At 41.9% G+C, this 26,429-nt stretch overlaps 1 protein-coding gene across 4 annotated transcripts in view; it reads left to right on the top strand.

Moving 5' to 3' along the window:
• Positions 1 to 240: 240 nt before the first annotated feature.
• ICA1L (islet cell autoantigen 1 like) overlaps positions 241 to 26,429 on the top strand; it is a 53,050-nt gene continuing 26,861 nt past the window's right edge. For 2 of the 4 annotated variants that reach the window (XM_066279640.1, XM_066279639.1), the window contains exons 1-6: positions 285 to 321; positions 8,763 to 8,931; positions 13,380 to 13,452; positions 19,737 to 19,860; positions 21,660 to 21,858; positions 25,956 to 26,081. In XM_066279640.1, the coding sequence (XP_066135737.1) occupies positions 8,770 to 8,931; positions 13,380 to 13,452; positions 19,737 to 19,860; positions 21,660 to 21,858; positions 25,956 to 26,081 (684 nt within the window). In that variant the 5' untranslated portion in view covers positions 285 to 321; positions 8,763 to 8,769. Of the gene's footprint in view, positions 322 to 529; positions 638 to 8,762; positions 8,932 to 13,379; positions 13,453 to 19,736; positions 19,861 to 21,659; positions 21,859 to 25,955; positions 26,082 to 26,429 lie in introns of those variants that run through there. The other 2 variants (XM_066279643.1, XM_066279642.1) reach the window with 2 other exon arrangements.

Here is a 26,429-nt window from a genome sequence, read left to right as displayed (position 1 = left end):
TTTATTCTAGAATGGACTGCGAGCGGGGCCCCGTCGGGGTAAGCAAGAGCCAGCTAGGGGTGAGCTCGGGCACCCGGGCCGGGCGCTGGGGCAGCGCGGCGTCCGCACGCACCAGGCTGCCGGGTTTAAATCTCCCGCCTCCCGCAGCCGAAGCCCGACACCTCGACGCACCGGTGTGGAGGGGCACGGGCTGCGGGAGCGACCCGGCGACGTCGCCGGGCTCGCGGGCGGCGGCGGGAACGGGTGCCGGGAAGGACCTCCGCGCGGCAGGGCGCGACCCGAGGCGACCGAGGACCAGCGCGTCGCGGCTACGGCGTCGCGGTGAGCGTCTGCGGCTGCCCCTCGGCCCTGCTCCATCCTCGGGGATGTGGGGCCGTCCCGTTTCGGGCCGCCAGGGTCCAAATCGCAAAACCCTTGGTTTCCATGGCGACGCCCCTGGTGGAGACGCGGCCGCAGGCGCCCGCCACGCACGCGCGCGGTCTCTCGGGGCCTCGCCGGCCTCCGCGGTTGTCGCGGGGTCCCCGGCCCCTGCGGCCCTCACTCTGGGTCGAGCTCCTGGGGCAGCACCGGCAGGCAGTGTGTTTCGGTGGGGCTGGTTCCTCTCTGGGCCGAGGGAGGTCCACCCGCGCTCGCCCCGGTAATGAGTGTGCGCAGCGGCCTGAGGCTGGTTTGGGTGATTTCTCTCAAAGGTGGACATCCTTCCTTGCGAGGCAAATGCTCACACCCTTTAGGTGCTCTCCTGCTGACCTTCTGTTGTGCTTATTTATATGTCATTATTTGGAATGGGAATGTTTTCTTTAGAAACTAAATGGTTAATGAATAGGCAAAAACAAAACACAAGTAAATGAGAGGTGTAAGGCGAACAGCGAAATTCACGAGCTCCGGTGGGGTTCCACGCACAAATCTTGCGGTCCCAAACCTTGAACCCAGCTTCACTCACGGATCCGGCTTGTGGAAACAGGGATCATCCGTTCAGGTTCCCAAATGATGTCATTGGTCTGATACCTGATGCCTTGAGAAAGATGGAAGGGAACAGATCCATCTTGGCAACCAACCCGCGATGCTGTGGGTTTGCCGGTAGAGGGGGTGGGATTATTTTTCATGTAATAGATGATCTTGATGTACAGAGCAAGAAAACTGAAGGTCACTACGAAATAGCTTTTTGGGAAGACAACGTTTATCCATGGTTTTTGGTTTTCTCTAAATATCTGTGTATTGATTTACTTGATTCTGACTCGGGCAACGTACTGTTAGGTGATACTACTCTAATCATCTTCACATGAATATTTATGGAGTAGCCACAGGTGCCTCAACCTTTAGTAGGACTTAATTTTACATGTATTGGCCAATCATCTAATGGTATGTATATATTATATGACAGATTTTTAAATTGTTTTATATTTGTTGTCTGTGCCTAACATACCCAATATTCTTTGAAATTTGTTTTTATTTAATAGTGTAAAATTATTGTACATCTAGTCATTGAAACAGTTATGTGCAAGACATTGTTCTAATTACAAGTAATTATAATTGCCAGACAAATCATTGTAATTTTAGAACTACATAAGTGCTCAGAGATCAGCCCGTTCAAAGTATAAAAACTGCAAACATAGCCTGGCAGAAAAACTAGGACATCATATTTTTATTACAAATATTTACTATAAAACAATCAATAAAACAATGTTTTTACCAATGACTGAACTAGAACCAAATATTAAATATGAGATATAAAGCAGATAATATATTGTTTTGTTCTACTTTACTGTCAAACTTGTGATTTCATTTTGTGGTACATCTTTATATTTAAAATTTATCTTTATTTTTCTAATTTATCTTTTTTAGTAATCGCTGTACCTCCATATAGCTCTTATTCTTTTTTACATTCTTTACCAATAACAGGTAAGGTGTGTAAAAACTTTTCAATATGTCTAACTGTAAAGATTTTCTCGTGCAAACTGACTTTTGTTATTTAATAATATCCTTATTCCTTTCTTGCACTTTGTCAATTTTTCATTCATCTCTTAAGTTTTTCCTTTATTCTAAAGTCAAACTTTTGAAACTTATGCTTGAATCCAGTAGTCACCATGAAAAGTTAGTTATCTTTGCTCTGTAATCGATTTTTTCCCCCTGCATGGCCTAAAGGATATTAAGTGGAGCCTGTGGCCTCTTAAGCTCTCAGCGTTGACATATCAGGTTAACTAGTCCAGTTTTTTTGTTCTTGTTTTTTTAGTTTTTTAATCAGTAAAAATGGGATTTAAAATCCAACATTTTAAGCTTGGCCCTTCCCTCCTTCCTGGTACACCTTAATTTACTCAGCTCAAGTTCTAGCAAGATGGGGCAAGGGGCTGGGAGACAGAATGTGTCCCAGATTCTCACTGATAACAGCAGAGGTCAGACCCAGCAGCGTGGGGTATGTGAGGGAGGATTGAACCCAATACTGAGATTATTTTTTTATGACTGATAATTCTCCTGTAAAGATAACTTAGGGGGGAAGGGTTGCTGTTAAGGCTGTGTGTATGTCTGTGTGTGTGAGTGTGTGTAGTTTATTTTTACGATGGCTATCTAAGGTATTTTTTACAATATGTTTAATAATCAGTGCTTTAAAAAGCAGTGGTATCCTGTAAAGTGGAAATTTAGATTCTAGAGCAGGGGTCTGAAACTCGCGGCCTGACAAACAATTTTGTGCGGCCCGCAGACTAATCCATGAAGTTCAAAATATTTTGGATAAAATTAAGTAAGCCTAAGGGCCTACTTGTATTTTTCATTTCTCTAGCATCCTAGCTAGATATTAGCTTAGTTAACAGCAGTTGTGATGCAAACTACAGTTTCTGGTCGTTTTGTGACACTGAGTAAACTGCATGTACGATTGTGCTTGTTGTACTGATTTTTTTTTGTTTTCAACTGCAGTGAGAAAAGTGTTGCGTAACAGTTGCCTTTTGTAGACCTAGTGCGGCCCGTCGAATGGCTGTGATCTTTTTTTTTTTTTTTAATTTTATTTATTTTTTATTTTATTTATTCATTTTTAGAGAGGAGAGAGAGAGAGAGAAAGAGAGAGACAGAGAGAAAGAAGGGGGAGGAGCTGGAAGCATCAACTCCCATATGTGCCTTGACCAGGCAAGCCCAGGGTTTTGAACCGGCGACCTCAGCATTTCCAGGTCAACGCTTTATCCACTGCGCCACTACAGGTCAGACGAATGGCTGTGATCTTGCTCTGCGGCCCACATGCTGAGTTGAGTTTGAGACCCCTGTTCTAGAGCCTTAGATGTAAAGTTGAGGTCGTATCAAAATGTTTCACCATGTGTAAACAAAATCTGGTCTGGGAAACCCAGGGAGGCCTGCAAGACCCCCACCATGATGGTGGGACGCCAGCACCACAGTCAGAAAGACTGAGGCCACGATGTCTGGCCAGCCTGCATTTTCATCTCTAATGGTATACAGTATTTCAATAACTAACCATACTTTTTTTCTAAAGTTTGAGATGTGAATGGGATTTCTAATTGTCATCAGACATTAATTTTTAAAGCTGTAACAAAGTTTAAAATTTTGACTTTATTCATTTATTTTAACTGTTCTCTTGTCTATTAAGTTGTTGTATGTGGATGGGGAAGTTTTGTTTCTCCTCTTAGCATTTGTTTCTATAAACAGAAATAAAATTATATATTAAAGAAGTGGAAAAAAAAGTTACCTTTGGCCCTGGCTGGGTAGCTCAGTTGGTAAGAGTGTCGTCCTAATACACCAAGGTGGTGGGTTCAGTCTCTGGTCAGGACACATACAAGATTCAATCAATGAATGCATAAATAAGACAACAGATTGATGTTTCACGCTTCCTCTCTCTCTCAAATCAGTTGAAATTAAAAAAAATTTTAAGTCATCTTTTGTGTAACTCATTATTATCATTATTGTTATTACAAATATTTTACCATTCAACAATGTTGATGTAGATTTTTTTTTAATTTTGTTGATTTAATTTACATTTAAAAAATTTAAGCCTGTCCAGGTGGTGGCACAGTGGATAGAGCATCAGACTGGGACGCAGAAGACCCAGGTTTGAAACCCTAAGGTCGCTAGCTTGAGCTTGGGCTCATCCAGCTTGAGCACAGGGTCACTGGCTTGAGCCCAAATGTTGCTGACTTGAGCCCAAGATCACTGGCTGGAGCAAGGGGTCACTTGCTCTGCTGTAGCCCCCCCATCCCCCCCACCATCAAGGCACATATGAGAAAGCAACCAATGAACAACTAAGGTGCCACAATGAAGAATTGATGCTTCTCATCTCTCTCCCTTCCTGTCAGTATGTCCCTATCTGTCCCTCTCTCTGTCTCGGTCACACACAAAAAGAATTAAAACAAAGACTATGGCCCTGGCCGGTTTGCTTAGTGGTAGAGCGTCAGCCTGGCGTGCAGGAATCCTGGGTTCGATTCCCGGCCAGGGCACAACAGGAGAAGCGCCCATCTGCTTCTCCACCCCTCCCCTTCTCCTTCCTCTCTGTCTCTCTCTTCCCCTCCCGCAGCCAAGGCTCCATTGGAGCAAAGTTGGCCCCAGGCGCTGAGGATGGCTCTGAGGCCTCTGCCTCAGGCGCTAGAATGGCCCTGGTTGCAACAGAACAACAACCCAGATGGGCAGAGCATCGCCCCCTGGTGGGCATGCCGGGTGGATCCCGGTCGGGCGCATGCGGGAGTCTGTCTGACTGCCTCCCTGATTCCAACTTCAGAAAAATACAAAAAAAAACAACAACAAAGACTAAAGCACCACAGTACATATACTTACAATAACATTAACCACTGCCAACATTGTCATATTTTTAAAGTATTTTTAAAATAATGAAATGAAAAATTTCCAAAGCTTAAGTTCTTTTTCTACCATAGCCATTCTCTTCCTATCCACCTGGTATTGCTTATTCATATGTGTCTTTCCTTTTTGCTTGATCACTCTTGCTGGAACCTGTCATTTTAGTAATTTTTTCAAATGAACCAACTTTTGATTGTTGATTTTCTCTGTTACTTGCCTGTTTTCTATTTCCCTGATTTCTACACTTATTTTTTTATATTTCATTTCTTTACTTTGGGTTGTTTTCTCTCTTTTTCTAACTTCTTAGTGTAGAAGCACAAATAATTGATTTTATACCTTTTTTCTTTTCATATAGGCATTTTAAAGCTGAAAGTTTTCCTATAAGCATGCTTTACCTGCATTCCACAAATTTGGGTGTTTTCATCATCATTTAGTTTAATATCTTAACATTTCTCTGTGATTTATTTAATCCATTATTTTTTTTAATGTTATTTTATTCCCAGATATTTGGAGATTTTCTGGATAGATCACTGGTATTGATTTTTAAATTAGTGATATTAGAGTCAAAGTACATACTCTATTATTTTAGTACCTTTACATTTAATTGACATATTTCTTTCTGTCTAGCTTATGGTCTATTTAGGTGAATGTTGCAACTACTCTTGGGGGAAAAATGTGTTTTCAGCTGGTGATGGGTTAATTAGGTCACATGGTTGATAGTGTTTCTCAACCTTTAATATCTTCACTTTTTTTGTGTGACAGAGGCAGAGAGGGACAGACAGACAGGGAGAGAGATGAGAAGCATCAGCTCATAGTGTGGCACCTTAGTTGTTCATTGATTGCTTACTCATATGTGCCTTGACCTGGGGGCTCTAACTAAGCCAGTGATCCTTTGCTCAAGCCAGCACCCATGGAGAAGCCAGAGACCCCACACTCAAGCTGGTGAGCCCCTGCTCAGGCCTCAGGAGTTTGTAAATGCTGTATTCCTGACTCTTGCATATCTTTTAAAAAAAAGCTTTCTAGACATTCAGCCTCACTCAAATACAAAGAAGCACCTGTTCATAGTTTCATATATCTGAAAATCATTGTTGAAATCTGAACTTTTTAACATATCTGACAATTTATGATTTAAGAGTATAATTGACTTTGTAGCTCATATAGGGGTTTTGGACCTAAGTCCTCACCATCCCAGGCTGATGCTCTATCCGCTGTGCCACCACCTGGTCAGGTTCATTATGACTTTAATTTCCCATGCCTTTTCTAATTTCTGCATTGTTTAGCACATCTAGAACAATGCTTAATAGAATAATGGTGACTTCTGTGATATTATTCCTCACTTAATGTGAATGCACTTTTTTTTTTTTACCATTACACATTATGGTGGCATTTGAATGTAAGAGTGTGTGTGTATGCATAACTCCCTCCCCTATTAAAGTAGAAGCCATATATTCCTATTTTACTGAAAGATTTCTTTTTAAAATATCAAGAATGGATGTTAAATTTAAAACCTTTTAAGCATAGAAGATGAAGAATTTATCATACTTATATTTCTTCTTGCTAACATAAGAGTATGTACTGGAATTTTTGTCAAAAATTATTTTCATCGAAATGTTCTTCCTTTTACATTATTTGCCTATAACTTTAACAGTTATAAGAATTAATTTTTGTTGGTTATAATCACATTTAGACTTAACTGAAGTAAATGCTCCCATTGCTAATAACCGTTTTTACCATTTCTTCATTTTATGAATTCTTGATTTTTAAATATATTTTAGTTGTATGGATTATGGCTTCAAATTATTATTTTTTTAAAAAGGATTGTTTTTTTTTAATTTTATTCATTTTAGAGAGGAGAGAGAAAGGGAGAGAGAGAGACAGAGAGGGAGAGAGAGAGGAGAGACAGAGAAAGAAGGTGGGGAGGAGCAGGAAGCATCAACTCCCATATGTGCCTTGACCAGGCAAGCCCAGGGTTTCGAACCGGTGACCTCAGCATTTCCAGGTCGACGCTTTATCCACTGCGCCACCACAAGTCAGGCTTCAAATTATTTTTAAGAGGAGTTTGTAAATGCTGTATTCCTGACTCTTGCATATCTTTTAAAAAAAAGCTTTCTAGACATTCAGCCTCACTCAAATACAAAGAAGCACCTGTTCATAGTTTCATATATCTGAAAATCATTGTTGAAATCTGAACTTTTTAACATATCTGACAATTTATGATTTAAGAGTATAATTGACTTTGTAGCTCATATAGAGATACATAAAATAATGACGTGCCTTTCAAATGGCAGTGCCTTCAATTGATGAAATATGGTAAGACAACTACAAATCACTTCTTTACTAAAAAATAATTTTTTATCTGTAGCATTGGAAAACATCAGAAAATTTATTAATACAATGTGTTGGTCAGTTGTAGTGAACAAGCACTTTCTTACATAACTGGTGGACATCAAAAATGGTAACTCATGCCTTGGCCAGATGGCTCATTTGGTTAGAGCAGTGTTTTTCAACTGCCAGTCTAGGCTGCAGACTGATGCTGGTCTGCCAGAAATTTCATGCCAGTCCAGGCAAAAGTTAATCACCCTGATGTTGTATGAAGATTATAGACCCAATGACATCAAAGTCGTTTGTGTTTAGGGTGATAGCCATTTATCAGCCTGTATTATCAATGAAAATACTATTGAGGGTTGTCTTAGATATCTTTGGCACTTGTAGTCTCATTCAAACACCAGTTTGCACCATGCAGAGCGTTAACAAATCATGCACAATAGACAAAAAGCATTTGAACAAACTTATGTGGTATTCAATGTATTGTACCCGTGGAGTTTGAAAATCAAGCACCAGCTTGTGCCGTGTTGTAATTATGTGCAGTAAGATCAAACTTTATTCATTGCGTGTTTCCATTTCCGGTCACTAAATGATCTGTCCCCAAGTGTAAAAAGGTTGAAAACCACTGGGTCAGAGCATTTTCCCGATGCACTGAGGTTGCTGGATCGATCCCCTGTCAGGGCACATACAGGAACAGATTGATGTTTTTGTCTCTCTCTCTCTCTTTCTCTTACTCTCTCGACCTTCCACTCTCTCTAAAATCAATAAACAAAAATTTTAAAATGGTCCAATCTCTGTGGGGGACAGTTTAGAAAAATGAAAAAAATAAGTAAAATGCATATACCTATTGATTCAGCCATTAGACTTCCAGAGATTTATCTTGTAAGTATACTTTCAAATAATACATATATGCTTATTCATTGCAATATGGTTTGAAAATAATAAAATTCTGGAAACAATCTAACATTCCTCAATGATAAACTAGTTAAATAAAGTATAGCCTACCATACAATGGAATGTTATATATCCATTAAAATTATATTTCAGGCTCTGGCCAGGTAGTTCAGTTGCTTAGAGCATCTTCCTGATACATCTAGGTTGAGGGTTCAGTCCCCAGTCAGGGCATATACAAGAATCATCCAGTGAATGCATAATTAAGTGGCACATCATAAAATTGTTTCTCTCTTCCTCTCTCTCTGAATTTTTGCATATCTGAAAATATTTATTAAATGTGTATTCTTATGACATAGCAGTTATAACTATAAGAAGTTTTCCTAAGGAAACGAGAGTGGTATGCAAAGATGTGTGTACATGTTCATTTTGCAGTATTATTATAAAAGCAAAAATTAGAAACTAATGTCTACAAATAGAAATTGGTCAGATAAAGTAGACTTATTTCCAGCCATTATTGCAAAATCACAAGTTTTATTACCTTTGTCACCTAACTGAAACTAAGTATTAATCTTTTTGCCAGTTTCTTGTGAAAGTTATAATTATTTAGGTCATGCAAGGCAAACATTAGCATGTTTAGCTGTTAACATTAATACTCTAGCACCTCTTTTGGTTTTTTAAATAGATTAAATATTGGCTAACAGATATTTGTTATTGAACATATGTTTTTAAGAACTTTAACTTTAGTATGTTCCTTGTAGTCACTCCATGGAGTCCTTCGGGCAACCCGGAACAGGAGACAACCAGTCAGTAGTCAGCAGAATACAAAAGAAGTACTGGGAAACTAAACAGGTCTTTATCAGAGCCACAGGTAAAAAGGAGGATGAGCATGTGGTGGCATCTGATGCAGAATTGGATGCTAAACTTGAGGTAAATCTGAGGATTCCATGTATTGCATTTAACTGGTTATTATTTGGGACTACAGGGCAATATGACAAGTTTACACCCTGAAGAACTTACAGGGATAAATGCAAATTTGATCATAGAATGTTTACTATAACCATCTGTTAGATATGCTGGATAGGAGGTCACAATTCTCACAAATTGAGTATTGGTAGAACTGGTGTTCACACCTTAGATAAATAATAAATTAAGTGATTTATTTGGCATAAGTATTATAGCTTTTAAGCTAAATGTTAATTAATTCTATTTCTGCCTGACCAGATGGTGGTGCAGTGGATAGAATATTGGACTGGGACACAGAGGACCCAGGTTTGAAACCCCAAGGTCTCCGGCTTGAGCACAGGCTCATCTGGCTTGAGCATGGGCTCACCAGCTTCAGTGCAGGGTCACTGGCTTGAGCATGGGATCATAGACATGACCCCCATGGTCACTGGCTTGAATCCCAAGGTCACTGACTTGAGCCCAGGATCGCTGGCTTGACCTAGGGGTCACTTGCTCTGCTGTAGCCCCCCAGTCAAGGCACATATGAGAAAGCAATTAAATAGCAAGCAATCAACGAATAACTAAGATGCCCCAACAAAGAATTGATGCTTCTCATCTCTCCCTTCCTGTCTGTCTGTCCCTATCTGTCTCTGTCTCTCTGTCTCAAAAAAAAATTATATTTCTAAAGGAGACCATATACTCTTTATATACCATGTCATAGTAGTTTTATACATTTGTGTGAAGTCTTACACGTCACTGAAATAAATTAATTGAAATCAGAAGAATGAGGGTTTTATAAGTTAGAATTTTTATTTCAATTTTTTTTCCCCGAAGCTGGAAACGGGGAGGCAGTCAAACAGACTCCCTCATGCGCCCGACCGGGATCCACCCGGCATGCCCACCAGGGGGCGATGTTCTGCCCCTCTGGGGTGTCGCTCTGTTGCATCCAGAGCCATTCTAGCGCCTGAGGCAGAGGCCACAGAGCCATCCCCAGTGCCCGGACTATCTTTGCTCCAATAGAGCCTTGGCTGCGGGAGGGGAAGAGAGAGACAGAGAGGAAGAAGAGGGGGAGGGGTGGAGAAGCAGATGGGCGCCTCTCCTGTGTGCCCTGGCCGGGAATTGAACCCGGGACTCCTGCATGCCAGGCTGACGCTCTACCACTGAGTCAACCGGCCAGGGCCAATTTCAATCATTAAGGGATAGAATTATTAAAATATTTCGTAATACATTTCTGGCTTTGTTTTTCGTTTTAAAAGGAATAATTGACTCTGATCGGTTGGCTGGCTCAGCGGTAGAGCGTTGGCCCAGTATGCAGAAGTCCCAGGTTTAATTCCAGTCAGGGCACACAGGAGAAGCAACCATATGCTTCTCTACCACCAGCCTCCTCTCCTCCCCTCCCATAGCCATGGCTCAAAATGGGTCAAGCAACTTGGCCCTGGGCGCTGAGGATGGCTTCATGTTGTTTCGCCTTAGGTCAGCGGTTCTCAACCTGTGGGTCACGACCCCGGCGGGGTCTCCTAAAGCCATCGGAAAATACATAATGCATATCAGGTATTTACATTCCGAATCATAACTGTAGCAAAATTACAGTTAAGAAGTAGCCACCAAAATTATTTTTTGGTTTGGGGTCACCGCAACATGAGGAACTGTATTGCGGGGTCACAGCATTAGAAAGGTTGAGAACCACTGCCTTAGGTGCTGAAACAACTTGGCTGCTGAGTAACAGAGCAGCCGTCTCAGATGGGCAGAGCAGGAGTCAGTCTCTTGTCTCCCTGCCTCCCTACTGCTCACTTAATGAAAAAAAAAAAAAAAAAAGAAAGAAAGGAATAATTACCATGAAACAACTTCAAACTTATAAGTAATTAAGTGAATCAGAGAAAAATTCTCATGAAAATTAATGAAAGGTCTGGATTTTTAAATGCAGATTTAGTAATTCCATGTACATATACTAATTTAAGATAACTGTACAAATATTTCCAAGCAGATGCTGTTATGCTTAAAATATAATCATTTGTTGAGGTTTTTAAAAATAAGTCTAATTGCCTGACCTCTGGTGGCGCAGTGGATAAAGCGTCGACCTAGAAATGCTGAGGTCGCCGGTTCGAAACCCTGGGCTTGCCTGGTCAAGGGAGTTGATGCTTCCAGCTCCTCCCCCCCTTCTCTCTCTCTGTCTCTCCCCTCTCTCTCTCTCTGTCTCTCCCTCTCCTCTCTAAAATGAATAAATAAAAAAATATATTAAAAATAAGTCTAATTAATTAGGTCTTAATTTACTAAGTATTTTTATTCTTAGTAAGTAAACTATATCATTGTCATAACACATATGGAAATAGATAAAAATTAACAAGCTTTTACTTTTTAAAAAGTATTCCTCTTAGGATTCAATGGTAAATATGGAAAAAGTGAAGGGACTTTATTATAAGTGTTATATATTTTAACTCTAAGGGAAGTCTTCACTATTTCCACCCATATTCCCCAGAAATAGATATTTTTTATTGTTTTACATCGTTGGGTAATCTATGGGTACATTTTATATTTTCATGTTATTATTGTTCATTAGACAAAATTTGGAATCAGCTGAGAACTTTCTCACACACTTGTATTATTTTTTAAGATTGAGAAATTTTTTCATTGTTTGTGTACTTATATCAATCATTATGTTATACAGTTAAAATACATTATAATTTTTTTTTTTTTTTCATTTTTCTGAAGCTGGAAACAGGGAGAGACAGTCAGACAGACTCCTGCATGCGCCCGACCGGGATCCACCCGGCACGCCCACCAGGGGCGACGCTCTGCCCACCAGGGGGCGATGCTCTGCCCATCCTGGGCGTCGCCATGTTGCGACCAGAGCCACTCTAGCGCCTGAGGCAGAGGCCACAGAGCCATCCCCAGCGCCCGGGCCATCTTTGCTCCAATGGAGCCTTGGCTGCGGGAGGGGAAGAGAGAGACAGAGAGGAAAGCGCGGCGGAGGGGTGGAGAAGCAAATGGGCACTTCTCCTATGTGCCCTGGCCGGGAATCGAACCCGGGTCCTCCGCACGCTAGGCCGACGCTCTACCGCTGAGCCAACCGGCCAGGGCCTAAAATACATTATAATTTTATTTGTGAAGTCATACCTCACTAAAAGTGAACAAATATTTTCATTGTAAAAATAAAAATAGTATATAAACCTTTCAAGAGACCCATGAGGAAAAAATCAACCATAATTACTTCATCATAGTATAACTGTCATTTATGTATTCTTTTCTAGTCTTTTTCCACATGCATGTAAGACAGCTTTTTAAGTAGCCAAATCCATATACCAAATACAATTCAAACACACCTAAACTTGCAGTGGAAAATTGATGGTTGTTCTTCATTTAGATTTAATGTCTCTTAACAGTCTTCCTTAGTTCTGCCCAGACATCAGAATAATAGCAAAATTGCTTCAGAAATAGGATGATCAGGCTTAATGGTGATATTGGAAATTTATTTGATAAACAAAAGGTTAGGACCTAATATATCATGGTGCTTTTTAACTTAAGTTTCATAGCAATTCTTTTTTTTTTTTAAAGTTTGTTTTTATTTTTATTTTATTTATTCATTTTTAGAGATGAGAGAGAGAGGGAGAGAGAGGAGAGAAAGAGAGAAGGGGGGAGGAGCTGTAAGCATCAACTCCCATATATGCCTTGACCAGGCAAGCCCAGGGTTTTGAACAGGCGACCTTAGCATTTCCAGGTCGACGCTTTATCCACTGCGCCACCACAGGTCAGGCTCATAGCAATTCTTAAGTGTAGAATTGTTAGAAGAAGGCTGCACCCAAACCTATGCCAGCTGTTTCTCTGGGAAAACCTAAATTTATAAATATGTGTGAAGAATGACCTCATATGGATGTGTCCTAATCTTAAATTTTCAGGTGCTTACTTTGAAATGAGAACGTACTGGAAAACTTACTTTTCTGTTAGCTATTATTAATAATAGTAATAAAGAGATTACATGGAAAAGTCTAATTCAATGTTTGTTATCCCTTATTTAATTTTTATAGTAAATTTGCTTGCCTCTTTTCCTTATGCCAATATTGGGGAAAAACCAGAGTCAGTTACCATTTTCTAAGGTTATCTATATACTCTTCTTCTGCGGTTGGCAATGCTTGATGCACTTTATATTGGATTTACCATTTTTGCTAGTTAGATAATCTGGAGCTGAGAGGAGAGCAAATTCCACAGTTATAAACTTTTGTTAGCTCCCATGTGTTTATCACCGTTTTTTCTAAACATCATGGGGGAAATCTAAATGTGATGTCTAGATCAGAAATAAAACCAAAACTGAAGTACATTACAGTCCAGGAAAGTGGGCATAATACTTACAAGAAAATGTTCTGATTTTGAAGTGCTTATAACAGATGTTTTGTGTTTATGATTCTCTAAATTGTCCTAATAAAATTTATATTTCAAAGGTCTTTCACTGCATTCAAGAAACATGCACTGAACTTCTGAAGATAATTGAGAAATATCAGCTAAGACTCAATGGTATGATATCATAGCTGTATGTTCTGTAACTTCAATTTATATAAATATTTATTTGAGTGAAATGTTTAATATAAAAATTATTTATTGAACTGTTTTATGAATAGTTTCTTTTGACAACCTATGAATATTTAGTGAACTTTCTCAATGTCACCAGTGTCCTTTGGTGTCATTCATTTTGCTGAGTTCAGTTTTCCTGCCCAGAGCCCTAAGTGGATTTGCTTCCATCACTTAAACTCTCTGGACCCCCACTTGCCCTTGCAGTCACCATGCCATTCCTCTGCTCCTTTCACAGAAAATTTTGACATAATTGTCGGTATGCACAGTCTTTATTACTGTCCTTCCATTTTCTCTTGTGTCCACTCTAGTTAAGTTTTCATCCATACCACTCCACCAAATTACTCTTGTCAGAACCATGAAGAGCTGAACTCAATGACCAATTCTCAGTCCTTGTCTTATTTGACTAATCACTGTTGATTATTCCCTCATTTTTTTTAAGATTTTTTATTTATTTATTCATTATAGAGAGGGGAGAGAGAGAGAGAGAGAGAGAGAGAGAGAGAGAGAAGGGGGGAGGAGCAGGAAGCATCAACTCCCATATGTGCCTTGACCAGGCAAGCCCAGGGTTTTGAACCAGCAACCTCAGCGTTTCCAGGTTGACGCTTTATCCACTGCGCTACCACAGGTCAATATTCCCTCATTTTTGATACACTCTTCACTTGGCTTCCAGGCACACTACTTCCCTGGGTTTCCTCTTACTGGCCATTACTTATCGGTATCCTACCTTTGCTGGATTCTTCTCTCTTGTTGACCTCTTCAAGTTGGAACTAAATCTTTGGGTCCCTTCTCTCACTTTAATTGCAGTGTTCTGCTGGATGTGGCCACCTTTTTGATACTGGATGCCACTCTGACCCCATTTCCTAGAGTTCCTCTTTGGCCATATTGCTCTTCACAGTAGGCATATTTGCATAACAGGTTCCCTAACTTCCTTTAGGTATTTGGTCAAATGTCATCTTCTTTTTTTTTTTTTTTTAGGTATCTTTCTGAAGTTGGAAACGGGGAAGCAGTCAGACAGACTCCCGCATGCACCCAACCAGGATCCACCCGGCATGCCCACTAGGGGGTGATGCTCTGCCCATCTGGTGCGTTGCTCTGCCGTGACCAGAGCCATTCTAGCGCCTGAGGCAGAGGCCACAGGGCCATTCTCAGCGCCCGGGCCAACTTTTGCTCCAATGGAGCCTTGGCTGCGGGAGGGGAAGAGAGAGACAGAGAGAAAGGAGAGGGGTGGAGAAGCAGATGGGCGCTTCTCCTGTGTGCACTTGCCGGGAATCGAACCCAGGACTCCTGCATGCCAGGCCGACGCTCTACTACTGAGCCAACCAGCCAGGGCCAAAATGTCATCTTCTTTTTTTTTATTTACTTTTTTAGATTTTATTTATTCATTTTTATTAGAGAGAGAGGGGAGAGAGAGAGAGAGGGAGAGAGAGAGAGAGAACAAGGGGAGGAGCAGGAAGCATCAACTCCCATATGTGCCTTGACCAGGCAAGCCCAGGGTTTTGAACCGGCGACCTCAGCATTCCAGGTTGACGCTTTATCCACTGCGCCACCACAGGTCAGGGTTCAAAATGTCATCTTTTTAATGAGACCTTCCCTGACTCCCGTATCTAAAATGTAATACTCCTCTTTTTCATAACTTTCTTGTCTACTTAACAGTCTTCAACATTCTATATATTAATGTTTTTCTTACCACCACTGGAATACTCTCTCCTTAAGGACAGGAATTTGTCTGTTTTATTTCTTTGTACTCTAAGCCTTGAAACAATGTTTAGCATGTAGTTTGTACTCAGTAATTATTTGCTCAATGAATGATTTTCTTGTGTAGCTATATAAATTAATCTCAAAACATTACAAGCAAAGCTCATGTATTGTTCCATTAAAGCAAGAAATCCAATATAGCATAGTAATTTTTTGAGTACCTGCCATGTATGTGTAAGACTATGTGTTTGCCCAGGGAAATAGAGAAATAATTTTTTTGTGACAAAATAGGAGATATAGGCCCTGGCCAGTTGGCTCAGCGGTAGAGCGTCAGCCCAGCGTGTAAAAGTCCTGGGTTTGATTCCCAGTCAGGGCACCCAGGAGAAGTGACCATCTGCTTCTCTACCTTCCCTCCTTCTCTTCTTCCTTCTCTCTCTCTTTCTCTCTCTCTCTCTCTCTCTCTCTCTCTCTTCCCCTCCTTCAGCCAAGGCTTGAGTGGTTTGAGCAAGTTGGCTCTAGGTGCTGAGGATGGCTCCATGGCCTCACCTCAGATGCTAAAATGGCTTGGTTGCCAAGCAACAGAGCAGCAGTCCCAGATGGGCAGAGCATCGCCCCCTAGTGAGCTTGCCAGGTGGATCCCGATTGGGGTGCATGCAGGAGTCTATCTCACTGCCTCCCTGGCTCTCAATATATATATGTAAAAAAAAAGAGAGATACAAAATAGTATGTAATTGAGTTCAGAATAGTGATACAGACATAATCCTGATTCTCTCAGAGTGAAGAATAACTATGGATTAGTGTAATTAGTAAAGGCAACTCCACTAATGGAAATTGAGATAAAACTTAAAAGTTTTATAAAAATTGAATATGAAAAAAAGATGAGTTTTGGATTTGGGAAATGAGTTTAAAGAGTAAGAACAGTCTGTATGGGTAGAAGAGTTTGCAATTGGGATTAATAAGGGGATAAAAGAGCAAAGGAAGGTGGTTAACATTGCTAAGGACCTTTAATATTTTACCAAGCAGTAAAAGCCATCACAATCATTGGACTAAAGGAGTCCTGTGATAGAAATGGAAATGTGGAAAAACGTTGGCAAGTTTGTATACCCTGCATTTTGTCTTGAAATCACTAGTTTTTTTAGCACACCAGTGGAGCATTTCAAGATAAGGGAGAGGTCTACACATATAGATTTCATTGTTTTTTTTTTCTTCAAAATTGTGTATAATCCTATGAGTTTTGAAGACTTTTCTAATGCTATGTCTTCCTTTGGAACTAACATCAGACAACTACAGGACATCTGTATAGGAATCACATGACTGCAGGACGACACATAGGAGTAGGGTCTCTGTGGTTTCTGGCAGCAGGTCCCAACACAGAAATCAGCAAAGATTCAGTCGCATCTCCTACTCTCTCGGTATTGATAAGGACAAGATTCAGTGATAATTTATGTTCAATTGATACTTTTTTTAAAAAATTTATTATTATTATTATTATTTTACAGAGACAGAGAGAGAGTCAGAGAGAGGGACAGATAGGGACAGACAGAAAGGAATGGAGAAAGATGAGAAGCATCAATCATCAGTTTTTCGTTGCGACTCCTTAGTTGTTCATTGATTGCTTTCTCATATGTGCCTTGTCCGCGGGCCTTCAGCAGACCGAGTAACCCCATGCTTAAGCCAGAGACCTTGGGTCCAAGCTGGTGAGCTCTTTGCTCAAGCCAGATGAGCCCACGCTCAAGCTGGTGACCTCGGGGTCTCGAACCTGGGTCCTCTGCATCCCAGTTCAACGCTCTATCCACTGCGCCACTGCCTGGTCAGGTGCAATTGATACTTGACAATAAAATAATCCAAGTTCTCAGAGAACTTTGAGTCATATACAAATTGATATATTTAGAGTTTTCATTGAGATATATTTTATGAAGTTCTGATTTGAAGTACATGTGAAATCAGTAAATCTCTCAAGTAAAGTATTATATTAACAAGGCTCCCAAAATCTAGTCTACTCTGGAGCCAGTTAAATGTTCATAAAACAGCACTGGTTTTATTAAAGATGATACTACAACGTGTGTAAGGACTGTAGGCCTGACAGGGAGGAGCAGTGGGAATAGGGAGCTAGGAGGTGAGAAGTCCTGAGTTCTTTTTTTTTTTTTTTCCAGAGACAGAGAGAGTCAGAGAGAGGGATAGATAGGGACAGATAGACAGGAACGGAGAGAGATGAGAAGCATCAATCATTAGTTTTTTGTTGTGACACCTTAGTTGTTCTGTTCATTGATTGCTTTCTCATATGTGCCTTGACTGTGGGGCTACAGCAGACCGAGTAACCCCTTGCTCAAGCCAGCGACCTTGGGTCCAAGCTGGTGAGCTTTGCTCAAACCAGATGAGCCCGAGCACAAGCTGGCGACCTTAGGGTCTTGAACCTGGGTCTTCTGCATCCCAGTCCGACGCTCTATCCACTGCGCCACCGCCTGGTCAGGCAGTCCTGAGTTCTTTTGATGCCTCAGAGGTACCAAGGGAATTCCCTTTCAGTTTTTAACTTCATTTTTCCATCAGTAAACAAGGGTGAAAGTAGGTATGACATTTGTCATTTTTTCCACTTCAAGCTTACAGTTTGAACACTTTATGGGCTACCCCCCTTACTGTGATTAGAGGGTTGTGCACTAGATCAGTGCTTCTGAAACGTTGTGGTACAGGACTACTTTCTGTTTTGTGTTTTACTTTCAATCTGTTATTAACTGACACTTTTGCAAAGCACAATAATTTTTAGAAAAGTGATGTTAAAGAAGACAAAAAATATAAACACACCTTCCTTTTTCATTAGATTAAACATTTAAAATACTTAGTCAAATTAGTAGAAATTTCTCAACAGTTTCTTAGTTTTGGTATTTGCCACAGGCTAAAACAACTGGTTCTGGATTGACATTGGATCGTGGACCACACTTTGAGTAGTAAGGTATACTGCACAACAACTCTTAGGATTTCAGCAGCAAAACTGTAGACATCTGTGGACCTGGGGTACTGAGCATAGGAAACTGAAGCCAGAATGGGAGTCAAGAATAAGTTAAATTTAAATAGGAAATGAATACTTTGTAAGGGGCAAATCCTAAAATGCATCTCTGCACATTTGATGATGCATCATTTGTGGGTTTGTTTTATGTTGTCTCTTTTTAAAATTATTTTTATTGTGGTGACATTGATTAATAAAATTATACAGGTCAGGTGTATAATTCTACAATATATCATCTGTATATTGTATTGTGTGCCCACCACCCCAAGTCAAATCTCCCTCCATCACCACCTCCCCCTCATACCCTCCCCCGTCCCCCCTCAAATCTCTTCCCTCCTGCCATCCCACACTGTTTTCTGTGTCTGCACGTTTTCACTCTTTGCTTAATCCCTTCACCTTTCTCACCCAGCTCCCAATCTATCCCAAAGCGAATTCCATAGACTCACTGCATCGAAACCATCTGGAATGCTTGTTAAAAAAAATAAAAAGTAGGCCCTGGCCGGTTGGCTCAGCGGTAGAGCGTCGGCCTAGCGTGCGGAGGACCCGGGTTCGATTCCCGGCCAGGGCACACAGGAGAAGCGCCCATTTGCTTCTCCACCCCTCCGCCGCGCTTTTCTCTCTGTCTCTCTCTTCTCCTCCCGCAGCCAAGGCTCCATTGGAGCAAAGATGGCCCGGGCGCTGGGGATGGCTCTGTGGCCTCTGCCTCAGGCGCTAGAATGGCTCTGGTCGCAACATGGCGATGCCCAGGATGGGCAGAGCATCGCCCCCTGGTGGGCAGAGCGTCGCCCCATGGTGGGCATGCCGGGTGGATCCCTGTCGGGCGCATGCGGGAGTCTGTCTGACTGTTTCTCCCTGTTTCCAGCTTCAGGGAAAAAAAAAATAAATAAATAAATAAATAAAAATAAAAAGCAGATTCTCAGACCTATGAAATCAGAATCTCTGGAAATGGAGCCCAGATATTGCATTTTAAAAATGTTTTCTTTGGCCCTGGCCGGTTGGCTCAGTGGTAAAGTGTCGGCCTGGCGTGCGGAAGTCCCGGGTTTGATTCCTGGCCAGGGCACACAGGAGAGGCGCCCATCTGCTTCTCCACCCCTCCCCCTCTCCTTCCTCTCTGTTTCTCTCTTCCCCTCCCGCAGCCGAGGCTCCATTGGAGCAAAAGATGACCCGGGCGCGAGGCTCCATTGGAGCAAAAGATGACCCGGGCGCAGGGGATGGCTCCTTGGCCTCTGCCCCAGGCGCTAGAGTGGCTCTGGTCTCGACAGAGCGACGCCCCGAATGGGCAGAGCATCGCCCCCTGGTGGGCATGCCGGGTGGATCCCGGTCGAGCGCATGCAGGAGTCTGTCTGACTGCCTCCCCGTTTCCAGCTACAGAAAAAAATAATAAATTAATTAAAAAAAATAAAAATGTTTTCTTCTTCCCCCAAGTAATTCTTACATATAGATAATTATTTCTGTGAGACTTTTAGTTATGTATATGTTTTAAACAAATGATAAAAATGAAACAATTAACTGTTCTGTAATTTTTTCCTAGCTATATCAGAGGAAGAAAATGAACTAGGGCTCTTTTTAAAGTTTCAAGCAGAACAAGACACATCGCAAGCTGGCAAAATGATGGACGCCACTGGCAAGGCACTCTGTTCCTCAGCCAAGCAAAGGTTGACATGGTTTTGCATCATCCTTAAATCTGTAGTCAATGTGACAGTTTTGATGTATGTACCTAACTATGCATATTTGAAAAGGTTATGATCATTTCAATAGAGAGTTAAAAGAGAAATACATTGCTCACAAAAATTAGGGGAGAAAGGGGTCACTGGCTCAGCTACAGTCCCCTGGTCAAGGCACATAAGAGAAAGCAATCAATGAACTAAGTTGCTGCAGTAAAGAATTGATGCTTCTCATCTCCCTTCCTGTCTGTCTGTCCCTGTCTGTATCTCCCTCGTCCTCTCTCTCTTTTAGTCTCTCTCTCTCCCCCTCTGCTTCTCTCACTAAAAAGAAAAAAAAAAAGACATTCTCAGCCCTGATGGGCTGCTTTGCTGTTTAGGACATCATCTTAAGGTTGCAGGTTCGACCTCCGGTCAGGGCACATACAAGAATCAACCAGTGAATGCACAAATAAGTGGAACAATAAATCAATGTTTCTCTCTCTCTCTCTCCCTAAAAAATTATTTTAAAAAATGAAAAATAAACTATTGTAAAAATTGACATTCTCAGTTGCCTAATTTGTAGAAGTAAACTTCAGACTTGTATTTAAATTCTCTTAAGGGGTTTAAGTAACAGAGACATAGCATAGCTAAAATTTATATCTGTATAGTTCTATTTTTCACTTTTTAGATATTATCTATGAATACACAAACTTTTTCAGCAAAGGAAATTTTTTCTTTTTTTCTTTTTCTTTTTCTTTTTTTTTTTGTATATTTCTGAAGCTGGAAACGGGGAGGCAGTCAGACTCCCGCATGCGCCCGACCGGGATCCACCCGACATGCCCCCACCAGGGGGCAATGCTCTACCCATCTGGGCGTTGCTCTGTTGCGACCAGAGCCATTCCAGCGCCTGGGGCAGAGGCCATGGAGCCATCCCCAGCGCCTGGGCCATCTTTTGCTCCAATGGAGCCTCAGCTGCGGGAGGGGAAGAGAGAGACAGAGAGGAAGGAGAGGGGGAGGGTTGGAGAAGCAGATGGGCACTTCTCCTGTGTGCCCTGGCCGGGAATTGAACCTTGGACTTCTGCACACCAGGCCGACTGGCCAGGGCCGAAATTTTTCTTCTTAATTATATGCTTTGCATTTATCATTTTGCAGTTTTTATCTTAAAGATACCTGCTGCAAAGAATCTCCCACAATTACTAACTATAGCCAAAATCTGAATTTCCAAAGAAAATAAAAGCCTATCAGACTTGTAATGACCATAAAGAACTGAAGTGGTTTTATTCTGAAACAATACATCAATGCCAAAGTTCATCTTTAAGGAAGTGACAAAGAGGCACTCAATACAAAAGTAGACCAGAGGAGCTACGTTTGACTTGTGTTTTTTACGTTCTTGTTCTTGTTTTTTGTCCTCATCTTCAGTTGCCAAGAACTTGATTCTCATTAGTTCTTCAAGTATTTTATCTGTTTTCTATTCCCAGCTTTTTCCTAAATTTGTCAAATAGAATCCCTATACCCATACAACTCTTTTCTAAATGGTGTATTTACTTGACAGGTTATTTGTATGTGGATTAACATCCAAAATGTTGCAAAAATGATATAGTTCCCAAAATAAGAAAAGTGAAAGACACATCTTTATTAATTCAAAGTTGGCTATATGATCCTTATTTGCTTTCTAAAGCTCAGTTAGGCACCTTAATTTTCTATTTGTAGTCTCATCTTGACAACAAATAAGCTTTGTGATTGTTTTAAACCTTTGTTTTTGTTTTGTTTTGGGATGTTCATCTCCCTGATTTTTACTTCTCTGCCATTAGATTGGCCCTGTATACTCCCCTGTCTCGTCTTAAGCAAGAAGTAGCAACATTCAGTCAGAGGGCAGTATCTGACACCCTGATGACAGTTAATCGGATGGAGCAGGCACGCACAGAATATAGAGGAGCTCTGCTGTGGATGAAAGATGTATCCCAAGAACTCAACCCAGACACCTTAAAACAAATGGAAAAGTTCAGAAAAGTATGGAAATACATCCTTCTCCTTTTCTTGATGCATAAACCACCTGAGTGTCTACAGAATAATTTAAGATTAGACTATTTTTGACAAAATGGTATATTATAAATTGTTGGTTGCTTGGAGATCTTCGGTCGAAGTACAACAGGTTGTTACACTTATTGTTTTTCTCTTTGAGTGGCATCCCCATCCCATCAACCTTATCTATTAGTTTTTTTTGGTTTTTTGGAGGTTTTTTTTTTTGTATTTTTCTGAAGCTGGAAACGGGGAGGCAGTCAGACAGACTCCCGCATGTGCCCGACCAGGATCCACCCGGCACACCCACCAGGGGGCGATGCTCTGCCCATCTGGGGCCTTGCTCTGTCACGACCAGAGCCACTCTAGCGCCTGGGGCAGAGGCCAAGGAGCCATCCCCAGCGCCCGGGCCATCTTTTGCTCCAATGAAGCCTCAGCTGCGGGAGGGGAAGAGAGAGACAGAGAGGAAGGAGAGGGGGAGGTGTGTAGAAGCAGACGGGCACTTCTCCTATGTGACCTGGCCGGGAATCGAACCCAGGACTCCTGCATGCCAGGCCGATGCTCTACCACTGAGCCAACCGGCCAGGGCCTCTATTAGTTTTTTTATCCCCCTCATAATAGATCTAACTACCTTTTAAATGTTGTTTGCCTGGATTTTTGGGCTTGTTGGCAGGAAGGAAATAGTTTATTAATGAGGCAAAATATATAAATATAAATTCAGGTAAAATGATTATTATAAGTAAAATAAAGGTGATCAGATTTTTTATTCTGCCAAAATACATAGTTTGACCACAAACTTTCAATGCAACTATGTATAGACATCTGTTTTTTTCTGAATAAATTCCTTATTATAAATTGTATTGCCTAAATTTACCATACATAAATAATAAAATTCATTCACCCCTTTATTTCACAAATATCTAGAGTACTTATAATAAAAATGAAATCTTTATTCTATACCAGCTGTTACAGTGGTTTGCATCACTGATTACTCCCAACAGATCTGGGAAGTAGGTGGTGGACACATGGCCTTAGGCCACAGTAACTTGTCATTCTATTCCCTTTATAGTACTTGACAATTAGAATATAGTCCAAGGCAGTGGTTGCACAACATTGTGAATGCATTAATGTCACTTAGTTGCAAATATTTTTTTAAGTGAGAGGAGGGGAGATAGACTTCTGCATACACCCCAACCAGATCCACCCAGCAACCCTTATAAGTAAGGGGCCAATGCTCAAATAAATGGAGCTATATCCTCAGCTCCTGGGACCGAAGCTCAGACCAACCGAGCCACTGGCTACAAAAGGGGGTGAGAGAGAGATGGAGAAGGAAGGGAAGTGAAGCAGGTGGTTGCTTCTCATGTGTGCCCTGACCGGGGATTGAACCCTGGATGTCAGTACACTGGGCTGATGCTATATCCCCTGTGCAAACCGGCCAGGGCCAGTTGTAAATTTAAAGTGGTTAAGTTGGCCTGACCTGTGGTGGCGCAGTGGATAAAGCGTCGACCTGGAAATGCTGAGGTCGCCAGTTCGAAACCCTGGGCTTGCCTGGTCAAGGCACATATGGGAGTTGATGCTTCTAGCTCCTCCCCCCTTCTCTCTCTCTGTCTCTCTCCTCTCTAAAAATGAATAAATAAAAATTAAAAAAAAATAAAATGGTTAAGTGTTATGTAACTGTCACCTCAATTTAAAAAAAAAAAAGAATACAGCCCTGGCCTAATGGCTCAGCTGGGTAGAACACTGGTCTGAAACACAGAGGTTGCCAGGTTTGATCCCATTAGGGCACATACAGGAACATATCAAAGTTCCTGTCTCTCTCTCTCTCCCCCTTCCTCTATGGCTAAAATTAATAAATTAAAAGAAAAAAATTCAAACCTCTTATCTGGACCCAAATATCCCTATACAGTCTGACCCCTGGTCCTTCTGCAGCCATATCTTGAATTTACTCTCTTTGCTCCAACAAAGGATATGTTCTAACCTATTCCTGTTCTGCAAACATTAGCTCTTTACTCACCTCCCAGGACTCTGGTCCATGCTTTCCCCTGGGCCTGGAATGCTCTCCAGAGGGTCTCAGCATGGCCCGCTCATCACCTTTCTGTCCCAGTTCAAACATCATGCATGAGCTCCCAGGGCTTCCCTGATTATCTTATCAAAAGTAGTCAACCATTTCTGTTCACTTGTATGTTATCTTTACAGCTTAAAATTATCTTACACATTTATTCACTTCTTTTTTCTCTCTGTGATTTTCTACTTAGGGACAGTGGGGAAGAGCATTTTTTTGTTCACCACACTGTCAGTGCTAGCACAGTGGCTGGCACGTAATAGATAGCTTATAAATATATGTTAAACAAATGGGTATATTTACTTTTTTTTTCTTTTCTTTTTTTTTTTCTTTTTCTTTTTTTTTTTTTAATTTTAAATTTATTTTTTTTTTTTCATTTTTCTGAAGCTGGAAACAGGGAGAGACAGTCAGACAGACTCCCACATGCGCCCGACCGGGATCCACCCGGCACACCCACCAGGGGCGGTGCTCTGCCCCCCAGGGGGCGATGCTCTGCCCATCCTGGGCGTCGCCATATTGCGACCAGAGCCACTCTAGCGCCTGAGGCAGAGGCCACAGAGCCATCCCCAGCGCCCGGGCCATTTTTGCTCCAATGGAGCCTTGGCTGCGGGAGGGGAAGAGAGAGACAGAGAGGAAAGCGCGGCGGAGGGGTGGAGAAGCAAACGGGCGCTTCTCCTATGTGCCCTGGCCGGGAATCGAACCCGGGTCCTCCGCACGCTAGGCCGACGCTCTACCGCTGAGCCAACCAGCCAGGGCCCTTCTTTTTTTTTTTTCTGAAGTTGGAAACGGGGAGGCAGTCAGACAGACTCCCGCATGCGCCTGACCGGGATCCACCCGGCATGCCCACCAGGAGGCGATGCTCTGCCCCTCTGGGGCGGCACTCTGTTGCAACCAGAGCCACTCTAGTGCCTGAGGCAGAGGCCATAGAGCCATCCCCAGCGCCCGGGCCAACTTTGCTCCAATAGAGCCTTGGCTGCGGGAGGGGAAGAGAGAGACAGAGAGGAAAGAGAGGGGGAGGGGTGGAGAAGCAGATGGGTGCTTCTCCTGTGTGCCCTGGCCGGGAATCGAACTCGGGACTCCTGCATGCCAGGCTGACGCTCTACCACTGAGCCAACTGGCCAGGGCACGAATGGGTATATTTAAAAGTTGAGTGTTGGCCCTGCCGGTTGGCTCAGCGGTAGAGTGTCGGCCTGGCGTGGGGGGACGCGGGTTTGATTCCCGGCCAGGGCACATAGGAGAAGCGCCCATTTGCTTCTCCACCCCCCCTTTCCTCTCTGCCTCTCTCTTCCCCTCCCGCAGCCAAGGCTCCATTGGAGCAAAGATGGCCCGGGCGCTGGGGATGGCTCCTTGGCCTCTGCCCCAGGCACTAGAGTGGCTCTGGTCGCGGCAGAGCGATGCCCCAGAGGGGCAGAGCATCGCCCCCTGGTGGGCAGAGCGTCGCCCCTGGTGGGCATGCCGGGTGGATCCCGGTCGGGCGCATGCGGGAGTCTGTCTGACTGTCTCTCCCCATTTCCAGCTTCAGAAAAATACAAAAAAAAAAAAAAAAATTAAAAGTTGAGTGTTCACAGTACTTGGTGACTTATGACTCAACTTATGTATAAGAAATAGAATAGGAATGTATTTAAATTTATAAATATATCTCTATGACGTAGAAGTATTATTAATGCTTCTCAGCACTTTAACTATGTCCCCTATCCATTTATTCTTCTGCTCTTACCTAAGTGTTATCCATCCGTAGTTTTGGATGTTAACTTTTTAATTGGAATCTGTACAGGTTTTTTTTCTTAACTACATACTTTCCATCTGTCATTGCATACTTTCTCAGCGTAAAGATATCTGGAAAGAATCTCATATAATTACTAAAAATAGCCAAAATCTTTACCATCAGTCATGAAATACTACTACAGGGAAAGGGAATTGGCCTTTATTATAATTTCATGTGTCTGAAAACATGTATCATGAACCTTTATGGTATATTTATAATCTGTATTATCAGTAATAATAATCAACATTTTTGTGGTTGCAGGTACAGACCCAAGTGAGAAATAGCAAAGCTTCTTTTGACAAGTTAAAGATGGACGTTTGTCAGAAAGTGGATTTACTTGGAGCTAGTCGCTGCAGTATGTTATCTCATTCACTCACTATCTATCAGGTACCTATCCCATGGTCAGCATGTCCTTGCAGTGAAGATGAGTGGTGAGATTTCTTTTTAAAAGTTGTCTAAAGAATGTAAAAATATATAATTGATCAGATTTCTCTGATTTGCTAAAATTAACTTATTGAGGTTATGACAGAAAATCATAGAATTCTGGACTGAAAAAGACCTTCGAGATTGCCTACTCTAGTAGCTTCACATTATTCCCTTTAGTGTTCTCGGAGAGAAATGGAGAACTAGAGATAGATGGTCTAGGGCAGTGGTCCCCAACCCGGTCCGTGGGCCATTTGGTACTGGTCTGCAGAGAAAGAATAAATAACTTACATTATTTCCGTTTTATTTATA

The sequence above is a fragment of the Saccopteryx bilineata genome, chromosome 5, assembly GCF_036850765.1.
Source record: "Saccopteryx bilineata isolate mSacBil1 chromosome 5, mSacBil1_pri_phased_curated, whole genome shotgun sequence".
NCBI classification, from domain to species: domain Eukaryota; kingdom Metazoa; phylum Chordata; class Mammalia; order Chiroptera; family Emballonuridae; genus Saccopteryx; species Saccopteryx bilineata.
The sequence above is the reverse complement of the archived record's forward strand: the minus strand, read 5'-3'. Positions and strand labels throughout refer to the sequence as shown.